Source organism: Canis aureus, chromosome 7, assembly GCF_053574225.1.
Source record: "Canis aureus isolate CA01 chromosome 7, VMU_Caureus_v.1.0, whole genome shotgun sequence".
Taxonomy (NCBI): domain Eukaryota; kingdom Metazoa; phylum Chordata; class Mammalia; order Carnivora; family Canidae; genus Canis; species Canis aureus.
Genome location: NC_135617.1, coordinates 23,501,735 through 23,524,170, shown reverse-complemented (window position 1 = coordinate 23,524,170; position 22,436 = coordinate 23,501,735). Strand labels below are relative to the sequence as shown.

At 38.8% G+C, this 22,436-nt stretch overlaps 2 protein-coding genes across 2 annotated transcripts in view; both read left to right on the top strand.

Annotated features, from left to right (window-relative positions):
- The window catches only part of CASP8AP2 (caspase 8 associated protein 2), a 37,327-nt gene extending 34,999 nt beyond the window's left edge, over positions 1 to 2,328 (top strand). The window contains exon 10 of the mRNA XM_077903065.1: positions 68 to 2,328. Within this exon, the coding sequence (XP_077759191.1) occupies positions 68 to 124 (57 nt within the window). The 3' untranslated portion in view covers positions 125 to 2,328. The remainder of the gene's footprint in view (positions 1 to 67) is intronic.
- On the top strand, positions 86 to 22,436 carry GJA10 (gap junction protein alpha 10). The gene is given in 5 exon segments (XM_077903066.1): positions 86 to 120; positions 2,503 to 2,604; positions 17,474 to 18,932; positions 18,935 to 19,016; positions 19,019 to 22,436. Coding segments are annotated over 3 exon segments (1,629 nt in total). The 5' UTR covers positions 86 to 120; positions 2,503 to 2,604; positions 17,474 to 17,489; the 3' UTR covers positions 19,123 to 22,436.

Below are 22,436 nucleotides of genomic sequence, written 5' to 3'. Positions count from 1 at the left end.
CGTCACAGATTAAAAAAAAAAAGATTATTGAGACATTTGTAATTAACACTCGTTTAAAATTTTTCAGGTCTCAGAAAGATTCCAGCAGCTAATGAAGCTCTTTGAAAAGTCAAAATGCAGGTAGTTAATGGTTCTGCTACAGGAGACTAGTGAAGTAAATGTTTGACACTGTTACTGTGCAGTTAATGACCTGTTAGTCATTGAAGATATGAGTAGTGGGTGAGAGATACCCAGTTGAGTTCCTGCTTCAGTCACAGGTTGGAGGATGATTGCTCGTGCAGGCTTCTGAGGTCACGTCATCCACAGGGACATGCTCAGAGGGAAGCCTGCTGCAGTTCAGATCAGCATGGCATCTCTCCTCAACTCTCCCTCTCTCTTTTTAAAGTATAATTGACATACCATATTATATTTCTCCTCAACCTTCTGACTGCTGATGAGTCTAGGGTGGAGGGGAAATGCATTTGATGATTAATAAAAAATTTTTTATACATGAAGAAAAATAAAACATTCTTGAATAGCATATATTTCACAGACAATGAAGTCTATAGTCTTTGTAATTTAATATTTTTTCAAATTTTAATTAGGAATACTAAATACTTTTAAAATATGAAACATACATCATTCATAAACATGAAATCCACTGTCATCTGAATAGATGACATCATTTACCATATCAGTTTAAATTAATAATGTTCACAGACATGTTTCCTCAGTTTATTTAAGCCATTTCTTTACAGGTTTATTAAGGCAATAATTAGAGCAGGTTTTTTTTTTTTTTTTTAAGACCCAAACCAATTGCTTAGATATTTTGAACTTTTACATAAAGAAAATGGTAAAGATATGTAACCTATCACTATTTTTCAGTTTGTTTGTAACTATAATTATTTGAGTACAGAACATCCAATTTCAAATGAACTTCAAATTAAATTCAGTTCAAATTAAATTAAATCTGAATAGGAACTGTATTGGGACATAGATCTTAGTGTAGAGCATCCTGAATATTTTTGAGTTTTAAGTCTATTTCTGAACCCAATGTAAATTACTGTCTTGAAATAATCTGTTAATTTCAGTATCCTCTCTAAGCAACTCAATTGCTAGTGAGAGCTTAAGATGTTTAGCAGTTTACCATGAAGTTAAAATCCTATTTACATAATTCAGAATGTAAGATTGAATAATGGAGAGTTTAAATAGAAAACATCTTATTCTTTAAGAACTTTTCCAAATGGCCTGATTATTTTTCAGATTTTCTGGATTTTAAAATTTTCACTGCCTTTAAGAAATTAAGCTGAGTTTTTATTTTACTTGAATGTTATCTTAAAATGTGACTTCCATTCTCTTGTGAAGATAAACACATTCATGAAAGAATAAACTTGTATCTGGAAGTTATGTTTATTAGTTCCATTACAAATCTAAAATCCTAATGGCTTTGATACTTGAAATTTTATTTGCTTGCATGATAGCAGAAACAGTAGGTTATTTTAATCCTAGCTGTCTCTTAACTCATTTTTTCCTCGCAAGTACTATAGTCTCATTAAATTCTTTCAAAATCAGAGTATAGCAATAAAGTTACCAAACTGATTCTGTAAAAAGCTAGTTCTTTAACATTGATATCTGAGTGAACTCATTTAAAGAACAACACCTTATAAAGGGTCATGTAAGAAAAATAGAATCATAACTTCAGCATTTTCTTATATTACAGATAAATTGCTGAACTTTTTGGAATCTTAATTGATATTCCATACTACACAGAAGCTTGGAATTCCTCATGTTTTAAATGGGGAAGTAGAGGGCAGTTTTATGGCATATTTGGTTACTAGATGAAAATCAATATTTGCTATTACTCGCTGACTTTTTAATCTCAAGTCAGCATATTTAGCTTGTTCCAGCCATCAGTCTGATTGCTCACTTGTTACTGGTCAAGATATTTATTTTTAAACAGAACTTGTTATTAAGATAAAAGCAACAGTGAATTGGCATTGAAACCTTAGTTTTGATATTTCAGAGAAACGACTTTCTTTTCTAGATTTTTCAGAATAATTTTGTAGCATTTTAAACAATGATTATTTAGTTTGTTTTCATCCATTTTTATTTGCTTTTCTAATTGCCTCTCATTTTGGTAAATTGTAAAATAATTTAAATAGTGTATATGTAAATATGTATAATTACAATGATGTAAAATACTTTGTGTGTGTATGTGTGTTTGTGTGTATACAAACACATAAAGGGCTTTGCCTAGCCAAGGAATTTTTTTTATATGTATAAAACTTTTTGTATAAAGTTTGCTTTCAATACCAGTAATGTATAAATAAAGCCATGTAAATTCTGTTATATTTTGATTAGAATGTTTCTTTTAGTGTGTTTAGATAATGATTAAAAGGAAAAAAAGTAAACTCCCAGGGTACATGGGGGCCGTTTTGAATTGGTTCTTGGTGGGGATATGGCTCGCTGAATGTGAGTAGATTCGTTAGAGAAAACCAGTTGCCTTTGCCTGCTTTCTTACAGCAGGTACTAGTACAGTGAACCAGACTTCTGCTGCAGGTGTCCTCACAGATAAAATCTGGGCAGCCCAAAAGCCCTTTTGGGTGAAGATTTGGGGGAAAACAGGTAAGGATTGACTAGTTTGTGCATTATTTGTTCACTCCTCCCCCTCCAGACTCATAGGTCTGGTGGGTTGCAGTGTCAGCCCTAAATTCTAGGAAGTGCCTTAGGAAATTGCCAATTCTTCCATGATATCTGAAGAGGGAGCTCTATGCTGAAGGGTTACTTGGTAGATTACAAACTGAAATAATTTACTGTGGTTTTAGTAGCGTTGGGGCTGTCCACCATCAGGCTTTATCTTCTTGCCTGTCTTTCAACCCTCAAGATAGCCCAGGGGGCTGGCCCTCAGCCTTTCCTTAGAGCATACTATCACTCAAAAGAGCCTACACCACCAGGTAAGTGAGTTCACAGGCCAAAGAGATGCCACTGGTTCAAAAGAAAATTGATTACATAAGACCATCAGAATCTAAAAGTAAGCCCATAAACATTAAAAGAAATAAAGGGAAGATTATAGCAATGTGATGTAAGAATAAGAAATAATGACCCAAATAGAAATATAAAAAACAAGGCAGCCTGGGTGGCTCAGTGGTTTAGCGCCGTCTTCAGCCCAGGGCGTGATCCTGGAGACGTGGGATTGAGTCCCGCATTGGGCTCCCTGTATAGAGCCTGCTTCTCTCTCTGCCTTTGTCTCTGCCTCTCTCTCTCTTTCTTTGTGTCTCTCATGAATGATTTAAAAAAAATTAAGTAAAAAAACAGTATTTAATGTGTATATTAATGTGATAAAGTGGAATAAAAATAGGATGGATGCAACTGAAGAATAAATTAGTAAGTTGGAAAATCAAATTGAGAAACTCTCCCAGAAGAAAGAAGAAAAAGAAAACATGGATATAGATTTAAGTGAGATGAAGGACGGAGCTTGATGGACCAACATTTAAGTAACAAAAGGGGTCCAGGATAAGAAAAAATTTGAAGTTCGAAAGGGCCGTAAAGTACTAATGAAGAAGAAAGTACTCACATCTGGACACATTGAAATTTAAGAGTATTACAGATAATGAGAAAAATCTTAAGTTTTTCTTGTAAAAAAAAAAAAGTTTTTCTTGTATAAAAAAATAGGAATCAGATTGACCTCAGACTTTTTTTTAAAGAGATTTTTATTATTTTTTTTTAAGATTTTATTTATTCATGAGAAACACACACAGAGAGAGGCAGAGACACAGGCAGAGTGAGAAGCAGGCTCCATGCAGGGAGCCAGACATGGGACTTGATCCTGGGTCTCCAGGATCACGCCCTGGGCGGAAGGCAGGCGCTAAACTGCTGAGCCACCCAGGGATCCCTGACCTCAGACTTTTCAAGAGCAATATTGGCTGTAAGAAAACCTTTTGAAGTATTGGATCTAAAGTTTTATATCCACTTGTTACTCAAATGTGAGGTCTAAACATTAAGGTTTACCAATCAAAAATCCATATTGTAAACCACTTTTTGAGAAAATACTCAACAAAAAATAAGCCCAGGAGATAGTATAAGAGCTAGGCAGTAAGAATGGTTAGATATCTTGGTAAAGTGTAAATAGGGCAAGAAAGAGAAAAAAGGACATATCCATAATCCAGAATTAGGTTTTTTTTTTTTTTTTTTTCAGAATTAATTTTAGACCATACCAACATGATGGAGATCAAGGGACCATGAGAATGTTAAGAGTTCTTGTCTTGTTAGGATGAAGGTACAAGTTTAAAAATGTTGAGCTTCATTTTTTTTTTAATAGATTTTATTTGAGAGAAAGCATAGCGAGGGGAGGGACACAGGAAGAGGGAGAATCAGACTCCACTGAGCAGGGAGCCCAACATGGGGCTCAATCCCAAGACCCTGAAATCATGACCTGAGCCAAAGGAAGATACTGAGCCACCCAGGCACCCCGAAATCTTGAATTTTAAAAATTAAAGTCTGGCACTGAGAAAAGTAGCTTGGTAAATTCCCACAAAGTGAACAGTTCTATAACACCATCCAGGTAAAAAATGAGAATTTTGTTAGCTCCCCCAGAGAGTCCCACCCCCCCATTCCTAGTTCTAATCCATCTTCTTGGAGATCGGTGCTATTGCTGATACTACCGTAGGATAGCTTTACCTGTTTTTGAACTTTCAAATGAAATGATACATCATATACACCCTTATTTGACTTTTGCTCATTCAGGTTTGTGAGAATCTTCCATTTAGGATGTTTCCATTGGGGGTTATTTAAATAATGCTGGTCTGAACATTGTACATGTTTTTCTGCTGCACGTATGGACACATTTGTGTTGGATACATACCTATTAGTTGTATGCAGATGTGAAACTTTAGTAAACGCTGCCCAACAGTTTTCCTAAGTGCATTTGCCAATTTACATGTCTTCAGTAGTGTGAGTTCCAATTTCTTCACATGCCCTCTACCACTCAGTATGGTAAGTCTTTCATCTTAGTCATTAGGGTGGAGTGATTTCTCCTGAATGTTGGCCATTTGAATACCCTTTTTTTGGTAAAGTCCTTGTTCAAGTCTCTGATCTATTTTTCTTACTAATTTGGAGGAACTATTAATATGGTCTGGATATGATCCCTTTATTCTGTACATGGAAATCCCTTTTCTGACTTTGTGGTTTGCCTTTCACTGGGTCACATATTTTTTGATGAGCAGACATTTTAATGAAGATCTAGTTTATCATTCTTTTAATTTATAGTAGTACTTACTGAAGATAATCTTTATCAACTCCAAGATGAAGAAGATATTTTCTTATGTTAATGTCTGAAATTTTTATTGGTTTACCTCACGCATTTACATGTACAATTTACTTGGAATTGATTTTTTTGTAGGGTGTGAGGTAGGGGCTGACTTTAATTCCTATTTTTAAAAAACATCTTATTGACTAAGTCTCATTTGTTGTAAAGACTGTCCATACCTCACCACTCTTCATTGCCACTTGGGCAACAAATGAGATTCCCATGTATACATGAATTTCTTTCTGCAATCTCTCTTCTGCTTATTGGTCTCTTTTTCTAATCTTGCACTCACATTATCACTCTCTTAATTACTGTAGTGTATAGTAAGTTTTGATACTCAGTAGACAAATTCTGTCACTTTGTTTTCTTTCCTCACCATTGTAGTGGATGCATTTGGCTCTTCACATTTCCACATACAGGTTAGAATTAGTTTATCAAGTTCCACAGAATCCATGAATCAATTAATTTGGGAAGAACTGACGTCTTTAAAATGTTGAAATTTCTAATCCCTGAGCATGATATATCCCACTATTTATTGAAATGAATTTATCTAAATAACAATGTATGTGTGTATGTGTGTGTGTAAGTCTTGCATATTTTTCATTCTTACTGTTTGATAGTATCCGATCCTGTAATAAACTATTTCATTTTCTTTTTGGTATACAGAAATACACTTGACTTTATACCTAGAGACTTGCTGAACTGTCATATATATGTTAAAAATTTATCGGTAGATTCTTTTGAATTTTCTGTACAAATCATAGTTTTATTTCTTCCTTTGTAATCTTAATTTTTTTTTCGTTTCTTTGCAGTGGCTAAGAACTCTAATACAATAATGTTTAGAATTGATACTAGTAAAAAAAAAAAAAGAATTGATACTAGTGAACATTCTTGTCTTATTCTTGATCTTGTAGTGGAAACTTAAAATATTTTATTAATATGAGACTTCCTGTTGGGGATCCCTGGGTGGCTCAGCGGTTTGGCACCTGCCTTTGGCCCAGGGTGTGATCCTGGAGTCCCGGGATTGAGTCCCACGTCGGGCTCCCAGCATGGAGCCTGCTTCTCCCTCCTCCTGTGTCTCTGCCTCTCTTTCTATGTCTATCATAAATAAATAAATAAATAAATAAATAAATCTTTAAAAAAATATGAGACTTCCTGTAAATCAAAAAAGAATGGATACAAATTAAGGAAGTTTCCTTCCATTCCTAAGGGCTTTAAAAAAAATCATGAGTGAATATTTATTTTTATTAAACTGTTCTTTTATTTTGTAAATGTGAATTACATTGATTTTTAAATAAACCTTGTAATCTCAGAATAAGCCTAACTTTGATGTATTAGATCCTTTATATGTAATATTAGGTTTGGTTTGCTATTTAGGATTTTCTGTGTTTTTTTTTTTTTTTTTTTGTGCATGAGATTGATCTTAAAATTTTTCTTAATGTCTTGTCAGATTTTGGTGTTCAGGTTATGCTGGCTTCATAAAAATGCATTGGAAGGTGTTCTTTTTTCTGTTTTCTGATGAGATTGTGAAAGATGAGCATAAGCCCATTTGCTGAAACTATTTTGCTGTGAAATGAGTTTCTTCAATAGAAAATGTGTGGAGGGATCCCTGTGTGGCGCAGCGGTTTGGCGCCTGCCTTTGGCCCAGGGCGCGATCCTGGAGACCCGGGATCGAATCCCATGTTGGGCTCCCGGTGCATGGAGCCGCCTTCTGTCTCTGCCTCTCTCTCTCTATCTCTCTCTGTGTGACTATCATAAATAAATAAAAATTAAAAAAAAAAAAGAAAATGTGTGGAATACAGTAGTGGTGAATAGGTATTCCATAATGCCATTCTAAGAATATGATTGCTTCCTGTTCCTTGGACAGAGTCAGTGTGATGTAATACACCTGCTACTCAGTAGTTGGCTAGTCCATATTTGGACTCAACTTTGACTTCGTGGTTGATAGGTTAAGACTTATACAGTGGATGTACCCAAAAGAGCTGTGGTAAGGGGAAGTCCATACTGTTGAGCTCATACAAAGCTTTCTTGCCATATGGCCATTTTTACACTAAGCACTGGGTTTGCAAGGGAAAGAGACTCATTTCCAGAATGCATTATCTTGTCCACCTCATTGTTGAGATTCTGTTCAATAAGCAGATGCCTTTTGTGAATATTCACTTGGGACACAGTCTTCACTCTTTGTGTATGATGTTAGGAATGCACTCACGTTGCTGCTTCCCTAGACTTTGTCATATATCCAATTATGTTTTCTTCAAGTCTAACCTTCTAGTTATGCTGTTAACTACTGTCCTTGAATAGATTCTAGTTTTGGCCCTCTCTCTGAGTGAAGGAGACAAATATATATATAAAGTTCTATGCCTCCTCCTACCCCCATCCTTGGGGAGAATTTCCCTTTTTCTTTCTTTTTTTAAAGATTTTATTTATTTATTCATGAGAGACACAGAAGGAGAGAGAGGCAGAAACACAGGCAGAGGGAGAAGCAGGCTCCATGCAGGGAGCCTGATGTGGGAATCGATCCCGGGTCTCCAGGATCACACCCCGGGCTGAAGGTGGCGCTAAAACCGCTGAGCCACCGCAGCTCCCCGAATTTCCCTTTTTCATTCTGTCCTGATTGGGATTGTAATAGAGCACTCGACATCTGGCTTGTGCTAGCATGTAATACAGAAACACCTGGAAGCCAGGCCCAAATCTTTTTCTTCTCAGATAACTGGTTATAAGGGGCTGCACATGAAGCCATAGGTGTTGAGTGAGTGAGAAGAGAGGTACAGTATTACATATTAGAGTCTGAATTACCTGCTTATGCAACTTGTATCTTTCAGATCTGCTTCAGCCTGCTTATTTATATAACATATCTTCTTATTGATGAATGCTGCTTTTTGTGCTCAACTTTATGGTTGGGTGGGTCAGATAAAACCCGGTTAATTCTAGGCAGTTTTGGTCACCTGGTCCCTTGATTACCCAGGGTCAGACATTCAGTTTCTAACAGGGTACACAGCTTTGTTATAAAACACTGGAGGTATCCACTCTGATTTCTTCTGATGAGGGTTATCAGAGACTTCATGCAACATATTTATTAGCTGTAGTCTCTTTGAGTCTCATCTGATTTGCTGGGATCTTGCACTGCTTTTGTATTATAGCCTGACCTTGCTACAGAGCCTTCTCTTTGTTCCCTAGTGGAAACTGACAGCCTTACAGCTTAATCGTTAAGTGGGGGTAGTGTAACACATCAAATGGCCTCTGGAATTCATAAAGGCTTATCAAGCATTATGGATTTTGTTTTTGCAATTATTTTAGTGCAAAGGACACCAACATATCTTTTCACTTGGCAAGAGATGGACCTCCAGAAACTCCACTGAGGTGGCAGGCCCCTTCATTTTGATGGGGGTTTATATCCCGTCCTGTGGCTTGCATGTCTTATTACTAAAGCATCTACCATACTTGCTACCTCTTTCTCATCAGATCCAATCAGCATAATGTGGCCCAGTATGATGTTCTGGGGATGTCAAGACTGTCTAGACTCTGTGGCCTAAATGATGGCAGAAGACAGGAAAATTGATGTAACTTGCAGACAAGATGGTGACAACTGTATTGTCTGTGATCCATTTTGAGTTAATTTTTGTGAAGGCTGTAAGCTCTATGTCTAAATTGAGGAAGGCAAATGAAGGGTTAGGGAAGAAGCATCTAGAAAATGGTGTCAGTGTTCTACTCAGTTTGGTGTGGGTTCATGGATGTTCACTATAGTATTAAAAATATATTTTCAAAAAGATCTACATGAAAGAATAATGGCAGTGTGCCATGATCCAATGGTTATTGATTGATTTGATTCAATGCACTGAGGTATACTTTAAAAATTAAATACATATTGAGGTGCCTAAGTCCTGACATTGTGATAGGTGCTGGTGATAAAAATGAAAAATTCTTCCTCTGAAGGAGTTCAGCTTCTGGGAAGACAAACACCCAAGTTAACTGTGAGAAGTGATATACTGGTGTTACAGGCAACAAATTGGGGCAACATAGAGGAAATGCTGTATGATCTGGTCCTTAAAGGACGCCAAGGCAGAGAAGAGTTGTGAAAGGCATAAATTCAGCTTCGTGGGTAAATTATTTTGAAATTTAATCGAAATTTTTGTGTAGGTAATACATTAGCTTGGTTTAAAAATTGAGAAGATATAAAATGGGGGCACCTGGGTGGCTCAGTGGTTGAATGTCTGCCTTTGGCTCAGGTCCTGATCCTGGGGTCCTGGGGTCGAGTCCTGCATCGGGCTCCTCACAGGGATCTGCTTCTCCCTCTTCCTATTGTCTCTGCCTCTCTCTATGTCTCTCATGAATAAATAGATAAAATCCTAAGAAAAAAAAAAGAAGTTATAAAATGTATCGTTCTGAGACTTGCTTCTGTCTTTTTCTTTGTCCACCCTATTAGGGTAATCTCATTAATTTCTTGTGCATATTTTTTACTACTACCTTATGCATTTTCATTTCTTATTTCTTCCCTTTTCTTACAAAAAGAAAAGAGTTATGTACCTTGCTATTTTCATTTCATACAATACACTGGAGAATGTTCCATATCAGTATGTTTTCTTATTCTTTTGGACAGCTGGAAATATACCATTGTGTGAATTTATCATAGTTATTTAACCGATTCCCTGTAGATGGACATGCTGGCATTTCCTATCTTCTGCAAATGAATCACTTTGTACATGTCATTTTATACATGTGCAAGCATACCTATAAAATAAATTTGTAAGGGTATATAATTGATAACCAAAGTAATAGATTAAATTAGGTTCATGAGCATACATCCTGGTACTGGGAGAGGCAACTGGCTGAAGGTGGTAAGAGAAGTACTGTTTATTAAGCAATGATGTCTCCTAAATATGAGAGTCAATGCTGCATTTTTTTTTTTTTAAGATTTGATTTTATCAGAGTGTGCGAATATGACGGGAGGAGAGGCAGAGGCAGAGCTAGAGAGGGAGAAGCAGGGAGCCTGCTGAGTAGGGAGCCTGCTGTGGGGCTTGAACCCAGGACCTCAGGATTATGACCCAAGCTGAAGGCAGACACTTAGCCCACTGGGCCATCCAGGCACCCCAGTGGAGGGATTTTAAAACAAGATTTCAAAATTAATTCCTCTGGCAAGTCTTTGGATTGGGGGAAGTAGGGATGTTCAATAGATAAGTCTGGAACTCTCCATCCTGGCTGGCTTTATCCAGACTGCCTGTTTTTACCGTTTTATAAATTGAAATTCCTAACAACAATTGACTTTAGGTTCTGCTGCTATAGTGTTTTCATCTTTTATTTTGCAGTTCTGTTTTTCTGTAATTGGCATGTTTTTTTGGGGGGGGAGGATGATAACTTATCTGAAGAACACCAAATTCTCTGCTTGGAACCTGATGGGTTAACCCAGTTCCTATTATTTCTTACATTTTCTCTTGGGAATCTCTTATTTCCTCTGAATCTGAGTAACAGACGAGGGACTTGGCACAAATGAGCTTTCTTCTTCTGCAGCTTCTATCCTATATTACTCGTACTTTCCCTTCATTGGTATTATGTTGTCTTTCCCAGTCCTAATGTTTTACAGCTGCTTATGGGAAACCAACAACCTCTTCTGCCTCTAGGGAATTTATGTCATCCCCCCCGCGGTGAATGTGGGGACTCAGTAGGTATCTGTACCACTGCCCCGCGGTGAATGTGGGGACTCAGTAGGTATCTGTACCACTGACTAGCACAGAGGCGGTAACTAGTGGAGCTCTCAACTCCATGTGCATCTTCCTCCATCCTGGGACATTTATTCTCTCTAAACTTTCTGTTCCCTTCTGTTTTTCTGAGTGTGTCTTGGGCCTGCCGGTGACTTCACAGATTCAACATAACTTGGTGAAGGAGAAAGGAGGAACTTGGGGAAAAACACAACCTTGTTCTCTCTGGCAGTGGTTCTCCTCCTTTAGTGTGCTAATTCCTGCTGAGCCTTAGGGCTGGTTGGGGATGAGGCAGTGGGTAGAACTTCCAGCAGCAGGGCAGGATTATTTAACCTCACTAGGCCATTTTAAACTATTGTGAGATTATGGGAGAGTTGTCCACTGTGTGCCTCTGCCTTAAAGATACTCACCTGCTTGCTGAAAAGTCCTCAAGAGGGCAGCCTGGGTGGCTCAGCGGTTTAGCGCCGCCTTTGGCCCAGGGTGTGATCCTGGAGATCTGGGATCGAGTCCTACATCGGGCTCCCTGCATGGAGCCTGCTTCTGCCTGTGTCTGTGCCTCTCTCTCTCTCTCTGTCTCTCATGAATAAATAAATAAAGTCTTTAAAATAAAAATAAAAAGTCTTCAAGAAGGAAGTGATCAGATTGATACATCTGCAGGAGACTTTTAAAAAAAAACAAATTGACATATAGTTGTGTTTATTTTTACTTCACTGCCTAGTTTAAACATTTTCTTGAATTAGGTGATACATTTGCTGTTCAGAGGATTCAGTGTATAAGATTCATCTTACCTCTTCCCCAGCCACTCAGTTACCTTCTGCTGAGGCAACTAATATTAGGAGTTTCTTAAAAAAAAAAAAAAAAAAAAAGAGTTTCTTGTGTACCCTTCTGGATTATTCTATGCATAATGTATGATTTTAATATTTGACAAGATGCTTTAAAGGTATTACATTCATTACTCTTCAGGTGAATTTTGGGATTAAATGTCAAGGGCTTTCTGGAACAGTGTGCTCAATGCCATAAAAATACACATATTAATACATTATATGTTTTTGCTTCTAGTTAATTCTAACAATTTGTTCTTCAGGCTAGTATGCCAGATAGTGGAAATTTAACCTCACTTGTTTAGCTTTTATTATTATTTAAGACTAAATATATGAAAATAGAATAGTTAGATGATACTTAGGAACTATCATTAATTTATATACTTTCCAAAAAATTTTAAAATATTTATTTATTAGAGAGGAGGGGGTGGCAATGGGACAGAGAGAGAAGGAGAGGAAGAGAGTCTTCAGCAGACTTCACGCTGAGCGTGGAGCCTGACTCAAGGCTCAGTCCCATGATGCTGAGATCATGACTTGAACCAAAGTCAAAAGTCAGATGCTCCGTCAACGGAGGCACCCAGGCTCCCCAAGCAACAAACTCTTGATCTCAGTTCAGATCTTGATCTCAGGGTCATGAGTTCGAGCCCCAGGTTGGGCTCCATGTTGGATGTGGAGCTTACTTAAAAAAAAAATGCACAGGAGCTGTCATTTGGTATCATCACTGGGTTCTAGTGATACCCTTGCTTCAACTCCTCTAAGATAGCAGTAAGACTGTGTATTTGAGATGTGACTGATGTTACAAGACCGGGGGTTAGGAGACATAGTCTCTGCCCTGCATTGGGCAAGTCATTTGACCTCTCTGGAATTTAAATGCTTTTTCCACAAAAATCTGTCATAGCTCTCTGAGGCTTTCAGATTATGTACTGAAAAAAAAAAATCCTCAGCTGTCTGTTTCAACCTAATGGAATATTGCTAGAACAATCTACAGACATGTAGCCGGCTCCCTCTCTGGTCTATTGATCTCTTTTTGCAATGTTTCTACTTTCATCCTAGCATGATTTGCAAGAACACTTTGGGTTTGTCATTCCATTGTTACTTGTTCACATTTGACAAGGCAAGACTCACCCCAGGCAGCTGTTGAATGAAATTGGACATGTCCCATTGATCTGTTACATGCACTCCCAGAGCAATCAGTTGGAAGAAATGCACCCAAAAACTCAAATCACTGTAATCATCCACAAATAAAAAAGGAAAATTCTCATTTGTCTCACTTTTTGTTTCTAAATATGATACACCAGGAGAGGCTCAGGCATGGTGTCAATTAGAAAATATTACAAGAGAATTGCAAAGCCCCCAAAGGACATTTTGACTTCCAGGGAGAAGTAGGTTAGACTGTATTGATCAAAATTACTGTGCTCATTCTGGATTCTGGCCCACACACAGCTGATCAGAGTCTTTATATCTGCAACCAGCAGCAGCTGTTCACTAATAAGCCACTCATGGTCCAACTTTAAGGTTCTTTGATCCCAGTTGTTATTTTTTTGACCACCCATGAGGTAAGTGGTAAATATGTGGACTTACTTGTTTAGAGAAATATGGGAAATCCCTGTGGGGATAGAAAGATAAGATCTGAACTAAAATTCAGGAAAGGGGCACCAGTTTTTACATGGGAGATGCTAAATTAGTATTTGATAATAAAATTCAAGAATATTTCTAGGACCTGTAGTCATTATTGGTAAAAAGTAGTTACGTTTAGGAAACATGGGAATATTTGTGTGAAGGATTTTGCTCTTGCATGCCAATATGCATGATTGTAGTTTTATTTTTCATGTTGACCTAGTTTTCTTTTACTTGCTATGTAAAGGTAATGATTACCAAGTTTTAAAGAGATAGTGGCAATAAAAAGGATTAAATATTGGGGCACCTGGGTGGCTCAGTGGTTGAGTGTCTGCCTTTGGCTCAGGTCCTGATCCCAGGGTCCTGGAATCGAGTCCCACATTAGGCTCCCCTGCCTGTGTCTCTGCTTCTCTCTCTCTGTCTCTCATGAATGGATGAATCTTTAAAAAGAAAAAAGCATTAAATAGTTTAGGACTGCCAACTAGAGAATAAGTTAATGAAATGAGTTAGCTTTCCCATTTCAGGGTTTTTATATAAAATAGAAAGTCTAGATTTTTTTGTAAGTGCTAAATGAGTGATTTTTAAAAAATAATGTCCAAAAATTTTTAAAGAAATGATGAGAAAGGACCTAAACTTTAAGAAAGGATAGAACTTAGTAAATTACTGCCTCAGTTCATGAGGCATAAGTCCAAGGTTTTAAAATCTAATTTTTAGGACAGCTCTGGTGGCGCAGCAGTTTAGCGCCGCCTGCAGCCCAGGGCGTGATCCTGGAGACCCTGGATTGAGTCCCACGTCGGGCTCTCTGCATGGAGCCTGCTTCTCCCTCTGCCTGTGTCTCTGCCTCTCTCTGTGTGTGTGTCTCTGTGAATAAAAAAAAAAAAATCTAAAATCTAATTTTTTATTTGCAAGTACTACATATAACTACATTCCTAATTTTTCAATTTCAATCAATTCACAAGTACATAGAATAAAATGTTTCATTAATACCCCTCCCAAGTTCTGAGAGCTATCTACTAAGTAAATGTTATTTTAAAAAATTATGTGTACATATGTATGTATATACAAATAAAAATTTACATAAATAATTTACATTGGATAAAAATCTGTCATGCTTAGAAGAGTCTTTATTTTTCTTTTTTGCCTCTCCTTGCCCCTATACCTTCATCACCTTCTACAGACCTCCAGTATCCTATATATATATATTTTAAAGATTTTATTTATTTATTCATGAGGGGGGGGCAGAGACACTGGCAGAGGGAGAAGCAGGCTCTATGCAGGGAGCCCGACGTGGGACTCGATCCCAGGTCTCCAGGATCAGGTCTCCAGGATCAGGCCCTGGGCTGAAGGTGGCGCTAAACCGCTGAGCGACCTGGGCTGCCCCTCCAGTAATCTATATTAACTTCATAGTGTGTGCCCTGTATTTTTTCTCCATGCTCATATAGATATATACCATATACCAAATATGTATACACATTTATAGGATTTTATTTTACTCTGATATAAAAATCTCACATTGAATCTATGGATCAGTTAATTTGGGGAGAATTTACATGTTTACAAATACTATTTTCCAATCCCTGAGCATGGTATATCCCCCAATTAATTTATATAAAGAAATATGTGTATTTGGCAGTGTGTCTCTCCTTGAAACTTTGTCCTTTGGTTTCAGTGACACTATTCTTAGGGTTCCCCCACCCACCCTTTGTCCATTTTTCATTTTTATTTGTAGATTTATTTTCCTATGCTATTTCTCAGCGTTCTGTCATTGGCTTACTTTGTCTTGTCCCTGCATGATCTCTACCTATTCAGTGATTATTCACAAATTGTAAATGTTTATCTCCTGTTTGTACCTTTTTTTAAACATCTTTTTTAAACATCTTTTTTTAAAGATTTATTTATTTATTTATGAATGATAGACATAGAGAGAGAGAGAGAGAGAGAGGCAGAGACCCAGGAAGAGGGAGAAGCAGGCTCCATGCCGGGAGCCCAACGTGGGACTCGATCCCGGGACTCCAGGATCGTGCCCTGGGCCAAAGGCAAGGCGCTAAACCGCTGAGCCACCCAGGGATCCCCATGTTTGTACCTTTTGTTGTTTTTACTCTCGAGACCCAAATGCCTTCTGGACATCTCCACTTTTGCCATTCAGTTTTGTTGGGTAAAATCTAAAAATTTTTCAATTGTAATTTCTGGCACTGATGTGCTTAAAAAAGATTTCCTCTACTTCAAAATTATAAAACATTTGTCCTTTATATTTTATTCTAATACTTTCATAGTTAACTTTTTTACATTTAATACCATATTCCACCTGGGATTTATTTTATTTTTGGATATAAGTAGGGAAAATTGAATGATTCTATGTTTTTTCTCTTGTTTTTTAAAAAAGATTTATTCATTTGAGAGAGAGAGTAAGTGCACTTGCATTGTGAGCAATGCAAGAGCAGGGGAGGGGCAAAGGAAGAGAATCCTCAGCAGACTCTCAGCTGAGTGCAGAGCCCAACCTGAGGTTTGTTCCCATGACCTTGAGATCATAACCTGGGCCGAAACCAAGAGTTGGACACTCAACTGACTGAGCCACTCAGGCACCCCTGTCTTGTGTTTTTGAGTTGATATTCATCTATTCTTTTTCAGTATTTGTCTATTTTGTATGTTAGTGAGAGTCCTTACTAAGTACTATGCAAGCTGGACCAAGTATATCTTGTTCATTGTTGAATTCTTTGTATCTAGGATTTTAGTAAATATTATTGAATGAATGAATTGTGGAAGGGGAAAATTCTTTCATTATTGGTTTTAACTTAATAACATTTTCTGTTTTTTTCTCCACATTTTTAGTATTGGGAAGTCTTCCACATCTTAGAAGCCTTTGACCTATTTAAGTATTTTAATCTCATCGAACTTTAAAAATATTCTTTTTTTTCAGGGTAAACCAAATAACCTATTCATGTCAGCTATACTTGGTTCTTTCCTAGATCCCAAGCTCGCTAGAGAAGCAGTTTATATTCACTTTTCTTCTAAATTAGCAAAGCTTTCATGAAAACATGCAGTTCCAGATGTGGCTTTGTGGGTATAATCACATGTCTGGTACTGTTTCTATGACTGCTTAATCTTTACTGCTACCCTGTGCCTATCCCAGAGGGCTTATTTGGTTGATTTTTCTTACTTGCAGTGGGATCCATAGACAATACATAATGAGGATCTACTTAGATTTTTTTGTTGATTATTCCAGTGATAAAGCCAAGGAACAGTTTTAAAATGGAAAGACATTTCATCCCAGTATTATTTAATGATACCTTCTGTGTGTAAAGAACAAAATGCTATAGAAAGTGTCTCTCTCTGCAGAAAGTATACCTTTCCATGAAGAGGGACATAAGACATAACCATCACAAAACTCATGGTATATACAATGCCAGATGAGTGGTATTCAGGAATGGGAAAAATCTCTCTGACTTGGGATGGTTAAGGAAAAACTTCCTGGCAAAGTTGAGACTTAGTTAAGATCACATAGGATAGGGGAGCCTGGGTGGCTCAGTTGGTTAAGTGTCTGCCATCAGCTCAGGTCATGATCCCAGGGTTCTGGGATCGAGCCCCACTTTGGGCTCCCTGCTCAGTGGGGAGCCTGCTTTTCGCTCTCCCTCTGCCTGACTCTCCCCCTGATTGTGTCTCTTCCTCTCTGTCAAGTAAGTAAATAAAAATGTAAACAAAGTTAATGTAGGATGTCTGGTCAATGGGACATCTGATATAGGTAGAAAAATGATCAAAATTTGTGATGAATGCATTGTACAAATACGAGGGCCATTGCATATGGTGGGATGATAGTCAACTTTGTGTGGGAGAGGAGAGGATAGGCAGGAAACTGGATCAGTCTTTAGTTTTTTGTTTTCCAAAAACATATTCCTTGAAAGTATCCTATTTCAATCAAGCATGGACCTTAAATATTAGGGCTGGAAAATCCCTCATAGTTTTGCTGACATGAAAAAAGAAACTGCTTTATTGATGAGCCTGTGTTGTTGAACATTATATCCATGAGTGCTAATAACTTCAGTGTTTTCTGTATGTTTCAGACATTAGCCTCTTACCATGGGGGATTGGAATTTATTGGGTGGCATCCTAGAGGAAGTTCATTCCCACTCAACTATAGTGGGGAAAATCTGGCTGACCATTCTCTTCATTTTCCGAATGCTGGTACTTGGTGTGGCTGCTGAAGATGTCTGGGATGATGAACAGTCAGCATTTGCCTGCAATACTCAGCAGCCAGGTTGCAACAATATCTGTTACGATGATGCTTTCCCTATCTCTTTGATCAGGTTCTGGGTTTTACAGATCATTTTTGTGTCTTCTCCTTCTCTGGTGTATATGGGCCATGCGCTTTATAGACTTAGGGCCTTTGAGAAGGAGAGACAGAGGAAAAAGTCACACCTCCGAGTCCAGATGGAGAATCCAGAACTTGAATTGGAGGAGCAACAAAGGATAGATAGAGAACTGAAAAGGTTAGAGGAAGAGAAGAGAATCCACAAAGTCCCCTTGAAAGGATGTCTGCTGCGTACTTATGTCTTACATATCTTGACAAGATCTGTGATGGAAGTAGGGTTCATGATAGGCCAATTTATTCTTTATGGGTTTCAGATGCACCCCCTTTACAAATGCACTCAACCGCCTTGCCCTAATGCAGTGGATTGCTTTGTATCCAGGCCCACAGAGAAGACAATTTTCATGCTCTTTATGCACAGCATTGCAGCCATCTCTTTGTTCCTCAATGTACTGGAAATATTTCATCTGGGAATCAGGAAAATCACGAGGGCACTTTATGAGAAATCCAGCAATGAAGGCACTGAAGAGGAAAGTGGAACCCCATTCCATTTGAAAAAATATTCAGTGGCCCAGGAGTGTATGATTTGCTCTCCCTTGTCTAAAAGAATCTCTCTACTTCAAGCCAACAATCAACAGCAAGTCATTCGAGCCAGTGTGCCAAAGTCTAAAACCACGTGGCAAAGCTCAGAGCCCATGCCAGTTGAAGTAGACCCTTGCTATGTTAAAAAAGAGTGGGCCGGGAAGGATCAGTACAGAGGACAGCTCCATGTGCACAGCCCATGTCCCTGGGATGGCGTTACTCAAATTCAGCACCCGGGACAGCAACCAGACCTCTCCTCTGGCCTAGAAAATGCAAAGTCCCAGTCCTGGGTAGGTACAGAGATGGCTTCTAAACACTACCAATCCTATGCAGTAGGAACCTGGGAGCAGTCCCATGGTCGACGATCCTCAAGAGAGCCTCTCACAGATTTGCACAGTTTCTGTAGAGACAGCAATGGCAGTGTGAGAAAAAGTGGGGTCTGGACAGACAGATCTTACCCAGGCAGTCGCAAGGCCAGCTTTCTGTCCAGATTGCTGTCTGAAAAGGGGCAGTTGCACAGTGACTCAGGAAGCTCCAATTCTCAGAACAGCTCTTGCTTGGACCTTCTGCACCGGGAAAATAGCCCCTCACTTCTGCCTTCAGCCACTGGGTACAGAACATCAATGGTAAGTAAAGACAGACAGCTGGACTGAACATAGAACTATTGCAAGAGGTTTTCCACTCTGGCTACTTCTTAGCCTTCCTTTTCCAGCTTCCTTGTGTGTATATGTGTGTGTTAAGAGAGAGAGAGAGGAGGTGAGGGAGGTTAATTTATGGGCAGTTAAATCCAGTCATTCAATACATTCAGTTAAATTCAATTAATGGTATACGCTTACTGAAAACTTACTTTATATCGTTCACTCTTGTAAGTGCTGGGTTTATAAATGGATAAAATGCTGTCTATGCCATCAAAGGACTTAGAGTCTAGATGGGAAAGTTAGACAGGTGAGCATACAAATGTGATCAAATATAAGGTGCCATGTTAGAAGGGGTGGGAGGGCAAAGGAGGGGGTGGTCAATTCTTTATGGATGGGTTAGGAAAAGCTTCATACTTTTGAATTGAGTCTTAAAAGATGTGATGAGTTTCTCCAGACCTAAGAGGGCTGGGACACATGAAAGAAGGCCATCGCAGTACAGAGAGCAGCACAGACAAAGGCTGAGAGATGTGACACAGTAGTGCTGTCTGGGGAGATATGTGTGGTTGGAGCACTGGCAAGTAGGAAGGCTATGGACAGGGAAGGCTGGAGAAGGGCCATGGAGGTCTTGTGGGAAGACAATGGAGAACCCATTGAGAGTGTGCAGTGGAGAAGAGATTGGATCAGAACTACATTTTAGAAGGCTCTTTTCTGTCATAGTGTGGAAAATGGATCAGAAGAGAGATCATTTGTTTTTTTTTTGTTTTTTTTTTTGTTTTTATGATAGTCACACACACACACAGAGAGAGAGAGAGAGAGAGAGAGAGGCAGAGACACAGGCAGAGGGAGAAGCAGGCTCCATGCACCGGGAGCCCGACTTGGGATTCGATCCCGGGTCTCCAGGATCGCGCCCTGGGCCAAAGGCAGGCACTAAACCACTGCGCCACCCAGGGATCCGAAGAGAGATCATTTGTAACCTTGAGTTGCCCATGTCTCATTAAGGAAGGAGGGTGTGCTCCATTGTTTTTAATAGCTCTGGCATTTAAAAGACATTACAAATATTTGGCTATATAGTTCACAAAGACTAAAATCAATATTGTATTGATTTTAATTCTGTTTTCTGAAAAGCCAATGTGTAATAAACATTTCCTGGCCATTGTTAAGACATAATGGATATTTACTATGGACTCTTCTCAACTCTGGAAAAAAGAATGACACTTGCTTTATCCACTGTTCTTAACAGCTTTTTCTATTAAAAGGAAACTCCCCCAAGTTTAGTGGGGGAACTTCCTAGTTGAGGTCACTTGGTTAAGCTCCACACACATGCTTTCTCCTGTTAATGATAATGATTATATCTGTGATGATTGAATCTCTCCCCCAGTTTCATATCTCCTGTGAGTTTAGAGATACTTTGTTATGCACTAAAAGCATATATTGAGTAGGAATCATCCTATCTAGATTTTTCCCATAATACTTCTTTCAAACTGAAACTCATTTTTTGTCAGTGACCAGTCATCTACCCAGAGACTGTGTTTAGGATAAGTGTGTGGCTACTTGGAACCCCATACCAACCTATAGCAGGGTTCTCAACCCTGGCTGAGTTAGAATCATCTGGGTGCTTTAAAAAATCTTTATGCCTAGAACCCATCCAATTAGAATTAAACCAAAATCTCTAGGGGTGGGCTGCAGGATCAGAATATTTAAATTCTACCCACAATGTGGGGCTCGTACTCATCATTCCAAATCAGGAGTCACATGCTCTACTGACCTAGCCATCCAGGTGCCCCTAGGATTAGTATTTCTTTTTTTCTTTTTTCTTTTTTTAAGATTTATTTATTTATTAGACACACCCACACACACTGCACACAACAGGGGTGAGAGGAGCAGAGGGAGTAGGGAGAGAAAATCTCCAGCTGGCTCCCTGCTGAAAGCAAGGAGCTTGATGCAGGCTCAATCCCACAACCCTGAGATCCTAACCTGAGCTGAAACCAAGAGTTGGCTGCTCAACTGACTGAGCCACCCAGGCACCCCTAGGTTAGTATTTTTTAAGCTCCAATGGTGATTGCAATGTGCAGCCAGGGTTGAGAACCACTATTTACAGTAAACTTGCCGGTGGTTACTACTTCTTACCTACATTTGTGAAGTCAGCAAGGCAATTTTAATCATTTTCCCTTTCTTATACCTCCTTCCATGTGAGAGGAATCTTTCTGTCGGCAGAGAATTGAGGGAGAGACCAAAGTGTTTAGTTGAGGCAGATATTTAAAAATCTTTCAGATTATCTTTTGGGTGAGGCCAGCCATTTTTTTTTATGCCTGGAGAAAAGATGATGAAGATGACAGACCCCCTATCTTTTTTCTTCTCTTTCTTCCCTGTTTTTTATGTTTCTAGGAATTACAAATAATGTCTTTGGACACAGAGCTTTCCTACTTATGGTCACTTATGGTCACTAAGTCTCTTACAGGGTCGACAGGCCACTTCACTCCCCAAATGGTAAGATGACTTGGGGATTGAGGCCCCAACTATCAACCCTAGGGCTCTGTGGATGACACATCATGCTTCTTGCCAACAGAGGGACCTTTAATTAGAAATCAGTGCAGCAAGAAGGATTGTAATCATCACTGTGAATATATTGACTATAATCTGCTTTTTTACACTGTATTAGGCCCTGGATTGTAGAACTTTTAGGACTCGGTCAGATGCATTCTGATTTTGGCAGTTGATGTTTCAGAGTGAAATGACTTCTGGTTAGAACCACAGTTCCTTTGCCACTTATGATGTCTCCCTTGGAACTGTTCTGCAAGAGAAATGCATACTATTCTAGAAGACCATAAAAGCCACCTAGAGGAGCCATGATTTTATGCTCTGAGACATTTCCCTTGCTGTCACTCAAACCCCACTATTTCTTCAAGTCCAAACTCATTGATTGCTAGATAAGTTCCTATCAAGGTTAGTTCTTTGAGGTCAGACTTGGCTGGGCACGGAAAGCAGACTTTCATTCTGGCCAGATGAGCCTGGGGAAGAGGGCCGGCTGAGTTGTTGAGCAAAAATGGAGCTTTGGAAAAGGTTGGCTTACAGTTTCAGACCTGGATTTTGTACAAAAAAAACAATAAAAAACAATGGGAGAGGATAAGATGGAGGGATCCCTGGGTGGCTCAGCAGTTCAGCATCTACCTTCTGGAGATCTGGGATCGAGTCCCACATCGGGCTCCCTGTATGGAGCCTGCTTCTCCCTCTGTGTCTCTGCCTCTTTCTCTCATGAATAAATAATAAAATCTTAAAAAAAAAAGTATAAGAAGATGGCAAATGGGATTTGGATCTTTTAGGGAATAGAACCCCTTACATGGTCATTCACCTCTGAGTCAACCTAGGGAGAATTGTCTTCAGCAGGTTTTGATTGGATCCCTGGTATTTGTGACATACACAGAGTAGTCCCAGTTGGGTGGGCAGGACTGACTTTTACAAGCCCTTTGGATCTATTTTGCTTTGTCTTGTTTCCTATTT